The sequence below is a fragment of the Mandrillus leucophaeus genome, unplaced genomic scaffold, assembly GCF_000951045.1.
Source record: "Mandrillus leucophaeus isolate KB7577 unplaced genomic scaffold, Mleu.le_1.0 Scaffold262, whole genome shotgun sequence".
In the NCBI taxonomy this organism is placed as follows: domain Eukaryota; kingdom Metazoa; phylum Chordata; class Mammalia; order Primates; family Cercopithecidae; genus Mandrillus; species Mandrillus leucophaeus.
Window position 1 is genome coordinate 3,232,547 of NW_012102721.1, and position 10,307 is coordinate 3,242,853.

The following is a 10,307-nucleotide window of genomic DNA, read 5'->3' on the forward strand; positions in this document are numbered from 1 at the left end:
GCTGGGCTCTCTTATTGCTGGCCTCCCTAATCGGGAGGAAATTCACAACAGGCTTGTCAAGGGAAACCCAAATATAAAGCCGGTGATATTGTTTTTTTCCAGGATGGTGTCTTATGTATCTCCACATCAGCAACACCTCCAAAAGCACGTCGCTATTCAAGCTACTATATTTTTACTGGGCTACATTAATATTATGGCATTTAAAAGGATTTCATTGCAGCTTAGGATAAGTGATAAGGATGTCTAAAAAAATCCACATGGACATCATGACTCTTGTTTTTCCTGGCTTATTTTAGAGAGTTAAGAAGACAATAGGTCAGAATCTGTCATATTAACTGAGGTCACCTGATGGCACCTTGTGTGCCTGTCCCTGAGATGTTTTTCCTCTGCTCATTTACGACCCCACCCCCATCCATCATACCAGAGGGAAGGGTCACCCTGTGAGGCCCCAGGGCCCAGAGAAGAGCCCACGCAGGCAGAAAAGCAACATCAGATATTATGAATCTTTCCTCCATTTAGTGGAATTATGGGATTTCTACTTTTCGGCTGTTGGGGTATTCTTTCCAAAGGTCACTCAAAATCAATGAACTCATTAATGTCCTTGATATTGGTAGCCTCATGGCCTCATATGATGAAGAGGCATAACTGGATTCCTGCGTCTACCTTCAGGCCAACCGAAGCCTGCCCTGGAAAGAAATCAATGCAGGCCCTCATGTGCAGTAAGCTCCCGAAAGCAACCGTGACAATGGACGACACTCATTAAACCCTGACAAACACTGCATTTGTGCTTCTCAAGAAAATAACTTACTCATTTGTTTTCTTAACCAAAATAAAGGGCAAAACCTAGTGAGACACACTAATAGAAACCAATTTGTTTCTTTTTAGGGAAATACAGCAACATATTTAATTTTGCTTTTCATTAAAAAAGAATTTGCAGAAGACAAACACCCATTTACCTTCACCAGGATTTCCAAAGGTCCCCTGGCCTAGAGATTCACATAAACCCCAAGCTCATCTGTTCGAAGCAGGCCTTTGCTGCTCTGACCTTCCCAGGGGATCTCCCAACAGTCAAGGCTGAGCACCTAAGTATCCCTCAGGCTGACAAGTCACACTCTTCCCGGGAACCCAGCAGGGCACCTTGGGCCTTGGCCTGTGAATCATGTTTCTGGACCCTCTCCTGACTGCCATCAGCTCCCAGCTTTCCTAGGTCAACTCTCTGGCACTCCTATACCTGCTCCTAACTCACTCACTAAGATACTTGCACAGGCTTATTTCCATGGCTGATTTAGTTAATCGCTTTTCTCCACGGAGAGAATCAACCACTAAAGGAAGTGATCTGTGCAGAGTAGGAATCCTTCCTGGGACAAACTTCCCAGCCAGATCCCAGCAGGCTGGGATGACTTGATAATCCGGGAAGAGAGACCTGGGAGACGGCCATGCCAAGGAATAAATCCAAACTAGTTCAGCAGGAGTTACAGTTTATATACAAAACAGAGACAAATTAACCTTTTACAGATCATCTGCTGTGCATATGGCATTCAGGACAGCTTCCCTGAAGGTCAGGACTAATTTAGAAAAAGTCCCTGTGTTCCTGGGGTTTTCTGTGCCATGCAAGGTCATTCCGTGAAGCCAAGAATCCCGGTGCTTCCCCAGAGTGACTCAGCCCCGGCCAGCGTGGAGGAGGGAGGGTCCTCCTTTTAGCGCCCTCCACCCCTGGCACAGCCTGGGTGATGGGGGAAGGAGGTTGTCCTCTGTCCTTATCTGTGCCTTGTCCTGGTAACCAGAGAGAAATATAACCCTTCTCCACCTAAACCTCCTGAGCATGGTTTATTTATTAAGATCTCCAATGTTTTAAACCATGTGTCACCTCCAGTGACTTCATGACCTCCTTTTCTGGGCCTTGTTGATGGGTGGAGCTCAGACATTGGGAACAGGGTCTGACTGCAGCAGTGAGCAAGAGAAGTCAGGTAAAATGCTCAATTTCCAGACTTTCTATAAGCAGATCATGCCACTGCTTTGGGGCCTTGTTGTCATTTACAAGGTCATTTTTAGTGACAAGTCTATTCGACTCAGGTTGAACGACCGGATATGAAGTCTCTCTCTCTCTTTCTTTCAATGACTTACTTACAAACAAACCAAAGCTTCTTACTGATGATGTATTCCTCAATAAGATAAACACCTGTGTTGTATTTATTTTCTAGATGCTGTTGTGAAGTAAAAGCCAAGTGCTTCTCCAAAACTTTTGCGTTTAAAATTGTATGAAAGGATGAAGCTCCACTATCTGACTGAGGAGAGGACATGGGCTTTAACAGTTCCTATCAGAGAGACATAAACTCTATATTCTGTATGCCAGCATCATCCCCTCACTAGATATACATTTCCTTTTTTTATTTAATTAGGTTCACATTTGAAGGAAAATAAAGTCTGTTCACAGAGATTGCAAAAAGGTGAAACATGAACATGAGGATGCTGCTAATTAAAGACGTCTAGGAAACAAAAGAACAAACATATTATGCATAACCACATATATTTAAAAATCCTCCTGGTAGAACATGTTCTCACTTATGAGTGGGAGCTAAATGATGAGAACACATGGACACATAGAGGGGAACAACACACACTAGGGCCTACTTCAGGGTGGAGGGTGGGAGGAGGGAGAGGATCAGGAAAATTAACTAATGGGTTCTAGGCTTAATACCCAGGTGACGAAATAATCTACAACAAACTGCCATGACACAAGTTTACCTGTGTAACAAATCTGCACATGTACCCCTGAACTTAAAATAAAGGTTTAAAAATCCTCCTGGTAGATATCTCAATTTCTCACCCAGATTTCAGTTCTTCTCTTCCTTTAGGCACATGCCCCATGGAGGTCAGGCATGGCCATGAGACTTGCTTTGTCCAATTAAACATGAGCAGAGATAACATGTGTCACCTCCAAGTGGAAGCACTAAGAAGATGTTTGTAATTCTCCCATGGTCTCTGCCTCTGCCAGAGCAGACCCTGAAGCCACAAATTTGGATGATAGGGTTAAACGATGATGAGGTCTCCATTCTAGGTCCCTGAGTCTGGACGACTGAAAAGATAGACCCCAATTCTTCCCCTCCCTGAATCTATACTCCCTTGCCATATAAATTTGAGGGCCTCTCCCGTCTGACTCCGAACTTAGTCAGATGACTGTCATCAAATCCTTCCATTTGCCATTAAGAAAAATAACATGACCCCTAAAGAGAGAAGATGAAGATGTTTCAACATAGAAAATTAGCAAATAAAAGTGTATAAGTGAGTCTCTATTCTGATTATCACAAGCACATTTCAGCTATTAAGCTTAGTATTTTTCAACACCCTAAGTTAAATTATGATGATTAATCAACATAACAGCAAGGAATGTATTGTTCATTGAAGCATGAGGGGTTTTGAATTCACTGTAAAGACAATTTCTTTTAATAAAAACTAAGAATTCCATTATATCCTAGATTCCTGTAATGTGCTATGACGGCAATGTATTTCAATTTTGATTTGGATCTTTTAAATGCCTTCTGGTCGTTGGTGTAGAGTAATCGACCTCTCTAGCTAATCAACAGGCTGAAAAACAAAAATGGTGTGTCAGCATGAGGGTTTAGTTCCAAATTCTTCTCTCTATAAATTGATAAAATGTTGCTTAGTCAAAAGGTGTGTTAACATGTGTTGTGTGTGTGTGTGCATCTGCATGTGAGGTCATAAAGACATGTTTAAAAAAGGCAACTATTTATAATCCATGTCGGAACACAGACTATGCTCCTCACAATTCTTTTCCGAAAGCAGCCAACACACATTTCGAGATATGCCAACAGTCATTATCCGAGGATGTACAGAACAGAAACACCACGCATCACGCGGACAGTAGCCTTTTCAGGTAAATAACACAGCAAGAAATCAATAGCGCAGAGCAAGAATTCAACACCGTTAGAAATAAAGAACTGAAGTTTCTTGGAGGCTAAATTTAAAATCTTTTCTAGATACCAAACATAAGCCAACAAATTATTCATATGCAAATATACATTTCAGGGCTACATATATATTCTTAGTAGAATCTTCAATAAATAGGTCAGAGATACAACATAACTCTCAAGAAACTGGAAAACACCCAAAGGGCAAGAAAACAGGGTCTCCACTTTCCAGGTTTTAGTTTCAGAATATCAGCTATATGTGCAATGCTGAGGTTTCTCACAGATGCAAAATACTACTACCTTGTTTTTAGAAGCAAACATAAAACCACAATTTTCTCAAAAAAGTTAACATAATGGCTACAGTTACAGTGCCGGTAACTAATTTCTCTTCATCAGTCAACTCACCAAAGGATGTCTGAATCAAGCATTATAAGCCAAACACTTATTTCAGGTTTACTTACAAAATAGCATCAACCTTAAGAATACTAATTCTGAATTATAATGAACCCATAAACGGAGACCCGATTCCATCTCTGAAATAACCTTTTCAGAAGGTGAGCATGGCATCCTGCACCCTGGAGATGCAAAGCCTACCTGAGACAAGTGAAACAGTGTCTTTCTCCCATGAGACGACAGTGATGTACGCCTCCACCGAGGAGGGGATAATGCACTTGAAGACCGCAACATTGCCTCTCATGGTTTTCTGGTCCTCCACACGGACTGTATAGGGCTCCCGTAAAACTGGAAGGCAGAAAGAGGACCTCAGTAAGGCACACAGTCCACAGGTTCATTCTGAGAGTATCTCATTGTAATGTATACATTGCAGCACACACACACATCAATTGCATAACATATCTTTCTGGAACACAGTTAAGATACTTACATTTCACGTCTTTCATCACCTGACTTAAGAAAACATTCATTCCCTTAACAATACATGGCTAGGTAAGGTGTCTCATGCCTGTAATCCCACCACTTTGGGAGGACAAGATGGGTGGATCACTTGTGCCTAGGAGTTCAAGACCAGCCTGGGCAACATGGCAACACCCTGTCTCTACTAAAAATACAAAAAAATTAGCTGGGCATGGTGGTGTGTGATTGTAGTCCCAGCTACTTGGGAGGCTGAGATGAGATTACCTGAGCCTGGGAGGTTGAGGCTGCAGTGAGCTATAATCATACCACTGCACTCCAGCCTGGGTGAAGAAAAAAAAAAAATACACTACACTCTATACCAAGGGGCCGGAGTACAATCTAAAACAGTTAATAGACCCCTTGAAGGTATCAAGAGATAGGAAATAGCTTCATGAAAGAAAAATTGCTGGCTCTGCAGAGTTATGATGATAGCAAACTGCTCCTGGTCCTCTAAGGGCTGAGGAAGAATGTTTTTTTTTTTTTTTTCTGACTGCAAAAAATGAATAAAAAACTCGAGCAAGACTTTTTTTTTTTTTCTGGAAAGCCTTGAAAACTCAGAGACAATTAAAATAACTTTTCATCAGTAAATTTTTAAATGACAGTTTCAAAGCAGTTTGGGAAACATTGATCCTGTTTTCCGTTGTTTAGGGAAGGATGTTGATTAGACAGCCTGCTCAAACACTTCCAATGATAGCAGCATCCCAGAAAGAGTGCAGAGTGCACGTCCACGTCCTTGATGTCTGGGCTCACAGGCAGGGTGGTACTGGTGTTGAGAGCCTACCTAGCAGGCCCAACTCCCTGGGTTCAAATCCAAGCTCAGCCACTCCCTGATTGTGAGGCAGTGAGCACATCCTCTCACCATCTGTACCAACGGGATGGTGTTGGTAACACCTGCCCCCCAGGGTGACTGTGGTGAATCAGTAAATGTTGGTGAAAATTCAACAGTGTCTGCTAGAAATAGGTTGGGTAAGGCCACATTTGCCAATAGCCAGAGATGGATCCCCAGGGTTGGGGAAGATCTGTCTCCAGGGAAATAAGACATTGATGAATCTAGTCCCAATTAGATGTGCCAGCCTCACTTCTTTAGAGCTTTGTTTTCCTCAAATTTAAAATGAGGGCATTGTGGTGGGAACCTCTTCAAAGTCTAAATCCTGTAAGTCTACGATTTTCTAAGATATCCACAGAGATAATCTATAGTCTACCATATACCAGCTCACTTAAAGAATCAATCACTTACTGGACAAATACGTGCCATGAAAACTGGCCGTGAACATGGTTTCAAAAGGTGCTAACACACCAACAAAGCTAAAGGTGAATTTCTCAAGGGAAATCCCCCAGTAGGCAGAGGTGAGCTCTTTAGAAGAGGATTGTTAAGGCTTGGCTAACCCTGTGATACGCTGAGCATTTTCATAGTAAAGCATGTCTTTCATGAGAGCCTTCCTCTCCAGTTTCCATTTTTAACATTAACATTTTTCCCCAACTTGGAGAATTCCTTCATTCTGGTCTCTAACTAGAGAGATTTTTCCAAGTATTGAAATCTTCTGCGACCCCCACCACTGTAATCCCCATGCAGCATGAGGTGAGGGTCCAGGCAGCAATTCCACACCTCCTGCAGGAGGTCCACTAGGCAAAAATTCAGGGCGCCCAAGAGGCCGACCTCAGCAACAACCTTACACCCGGAGGAGGGAACTGACTTTGTACAGGAAGGCTCCTGTATAAGTAAACCCTTGCTGAGAACTGAGGTCTACAATCATAGAATAGAAGGAGATTACAAAGATACAGGCAAACTAATCAAACTCATCGGTGAGTGAGAATCTGGGCATGGTGAGAAGCAGAAGACAGAGAAGAGGAGGATGGAGGACAGAGGAGAAAGAGGGACTGGCCAACAGAGAGAGAGTCTACTGTCACAGGGATGGGGCCCCTAAGCAGGGGTATGATTTCAATGTAAGCTCCTTTGTCTGTGTGATGCTTGTTTCTTAGCAATAAAATCACTCTGTCTCCCCAAACCTTCCACAGACTCTGCTTCAAACATTAATGACTTAAGTAGGATAATTTTTAATAGAAATCAAGGAAAGGGGTCAAGTTTCATGTATCATACAGGAAAGTGAAAAGATAAGATGTTCACCTGTTTACCGGGAGATACAGGAAATGCCTTCCCACCAGGTGTACAGCCCCACAGTAGACGGGATCACAGGAGCCATAAAAATAGGGGGTGACTGACCGGGGACATTTCCAGTGTTACTACCCAATGTCCAATATTCTAGGAAACCCCTCAGTCCCAGCACTTACCCACATATCATGGAGTTTTCTCCTCTCTAGCTACCCACTGCCCTCACCAGTACCAGGGCACCTCATCAGTCACAATTTTAAACCTGTGTGACTTTTGCTTCTCCAACCTCCAGGTCAGCCCTAAGAAGCCCAGATCTTCTCAAAGCAGAGACAGCACTGTGGTGCTCTGAACCCCAGCTCGCTCAGAGAGAATGGGGATCAGAAGAAAACTGCACACTCCCCGTCCCTTCTCCTTATTCAATTACTCATTCCACAAAGACAGCCCATGTAGCGAGTCTTTAAAAAATTATCTTAGAAAATACTTGGCGCACAGGAGGTATTCAATACATATTTTGAGACTGAATATATAGAAAGATCTTCCATTCTGGGAGAACTTCTAATCCTTTTACAGAATATACATGTATGCACATTTGAATTTATAGCCACTATCTATAGTTTTTTTAAAAAATGCAAATCAGGGTTTTATTAAAGCTCCCGATCTTTGTAACAGAGCATTGTTTGTTCCTGAGGCCCCCATAACTTAAGACACCAACATTGCTGTCTATGGGGGTATACCTCTCAGAGGGCCCTATGAGTTTCCTGAGCCCACAGTCAGCCCGAAGACATGGGTGCAGCTTTGATCTTCATTCTACATCTGACTGCTGCTAACTTTGTCACAGAGACTGGGCTAGAAACCTGAGATGCTGGCAAAAAAATACACTTTGTTTTAAATGTGACTGACATCTGCGTTAGAAGATAAGAGTATTATCTAAGTACTGTGCTTGGCGTCCTACGTAAGGCTCTCCCCTGAAAGCCCAGATCTTCTCAAAGCAGGGACAGCACTGTGGTGCTCTGAACCCCAGCTCGCTCAGAGAGAACGGGGATCAGAAGAAAACTGCACACTCCCCGTCCCTTCTCCTTATTCGACCCCAAGAGGAGGAGCTAGGTTCAAGTGACTGAGCAGGGACACAATCCTGAGAGGCAGGGAGAGTGTGAGTAGGGCAGGAGGGAAGCAGCAAAGCAGGCATGTAGTTTCAGGTGAAGTCCCAGCCACGCCTGACACGCATGGCCATGCAGAGGAGCCGGGATTCCCTGTTGTTGAGCTGTCTGTCATTGGCTTAGGGCTGGCCTCAGGAGGTTGGAACTCCCAGGCATTTCCCACTCTTGTTTCTGTCAACGGCTCCAGTGCCCAAGCAATCTTCTGAAGGCTTCAGGTTCACGTTCTTGGCAACCAGCACACAGACCTTGGGGGATCTGATTCAGGGATGCCAGCAGGGTCCACTGTAATCATTTGAGCCTTCATTCAGCAAAATTTGTCATCTTTTTAGATCAGAAAAAAAAATCCCTGGTAATATGACTTTGAAATAAAATCAGGCCTATTTATTTTTTAATCAAATATTTTCATTGTGATATAAGAGTTGTACATATTTTGGGGGTACATGTGATGTTTTGATACCTGTATAAAATGTATAATCATAAAATCAGGGTAATTGGAATATCAGTCACTTCAATCTTTTCCCTGTGTTGGGAACACTGTAAATTTTTTTTCTTCTAGCAATTTAAAAATATACAATTATTAACTATAATTTCCCTATTGTGGCAGCAAATGTTAGAACATATTCCTTCTATTTAACTGCATTTTTATACCCCTCAATCAACTACTCTTTATCCCCTCTCATCCCCTTGCTTCCCAGCCTCTGGTATCCGCCATTCCACTCTCTACCTCCATAAGATCCACGTTTCCAGATCCCATATATGAGTGAGAACATGTAACGTGTGTCTGTCTGAGCCTGGCTTATTTCACTTAGCACAGTAACCTCCAGTTTCATCCATCATTATATTCTTATTGGATGGATAGTTTGCAAATATTAATAGTCTCCCCATTCTGCATGCTATGTCTTCAACTTTGCTGACTATTTTCTTTGCTGTGCAGAGCTTTTCTGCTTGATGTAATCCTATTTGTCTATTTTTGCTTTTGTTGCCTGTGCCTTTGAGGCCTTACCCCAAGAATCTTTGCCCGGACTAATTTCCTATAGTGTTTCCCTAGTGTTTTCTTTTAGTAGTTTCATAGTTTCAAGACCTAATTTAAGTCTTTAATCCATTTTGAGTTGATTTTCATACATGGTTAAAGATAGGGATCTAGCTTCATTCTTTTGCTTATAGATACCCAGTTTTCCCAGCACTAATTTTTAAAGAGCTTGTCCTTTCCTGAATGTGCGTTCATGGTACCTTTGTCAAAAATACGGGAGTAAGTGCATGGACTTACATTTGGATTCTCTATTCTATCCCAGTGGTCTGTGTGTCTGTTTTACGTCAGTACTATGCTATAGTACACCAGTACTACACCTCTGTAGTATTCTTTGAAATTAGACTGTGTGATACCTCCAGTTTTGTTCTTTTTGCTCAGGATTGCTTTAGCATTTCAGAGTCTTTTGTGGTTTCATACAAAGTTAAGGATTTTTTTTTTTTCTATTTCTGTGAAGCATGTCATTGGTAGGGATGGCCCTGAATCTGTAGATCACTTTGGGTAGTATAGATATTTTAACAATATTAATTCTTCCAATCAATGAGCATGAAATATCTTTCCATTTTGCGTGTGTGTATCCTCTTCAGTTTCTTTCATACTTCTTCATATTTTTAGCATATCTAATATAGGTTTTCACTTTGTGGTTACCATGAAGCTTACAAAAAGCATCTTATAGTTATAAGAAGTTATGTAAAACTGAAATCAACTTTACTTTGATTACACACACACAGCTTATTTATTAAGAGATCACACAGTTGGTGTACACTGAGAGCACTGAATGTGAGAAAACATTTTAAATGGCCCATTTTCAAGGCATAATAAATCTAAGTACTGGCACCCAGCCTGCAGATGTAACAAACTGCATGGCTCATGCACCTAGAAGGTCACAATAAGCAAACAGAATGTAGAGGAGGGGTCAGCCCACAAAAGGGAAGAAAGTTTTGTTATTGGGAAATCAAAACTTAAGTGAGGAAGGGGATTGGGTTATAACCTTATAAGGTGGATAATAAAACTTAGGCGATGTCCAGGAATATCATAACTCCAAAGTACTCAACCAATGAGGAACTGGGGGAGGGACTTGCTTGCTAGGCAATAAATTACCTGCTCTAACTGCCCTGGTGTGCCTGCCTACCAGGTTCCGGATCTTGTAAGACCGTCATTAAAAGTTTTGC

General features: G+C 42.1%; 1 protein-coding gene across 1 annotated transcript in view; it reads right to left on the minus strand.

Moving 5' to 3' along the window:
• Window positions 1–10,307, minus strand: part of DSCAM (Down syndrome cell adhesion molecule) — a 909,566-nt gene that overhangs the window by 719,235 nt on the left and 180,024 nt on the right. Inside the window, exon 3 of the mRNA XM_011984189.1 lies at window positions 4,524–4,670. Within this exon, the coding sequence (XP_011839579.1) occupies window positions 4,524–4,670 (147 nt within the window). The remainder of the gene's footprint in view (window positions 1–4,523; window positions 4,671–10,307) is intronic.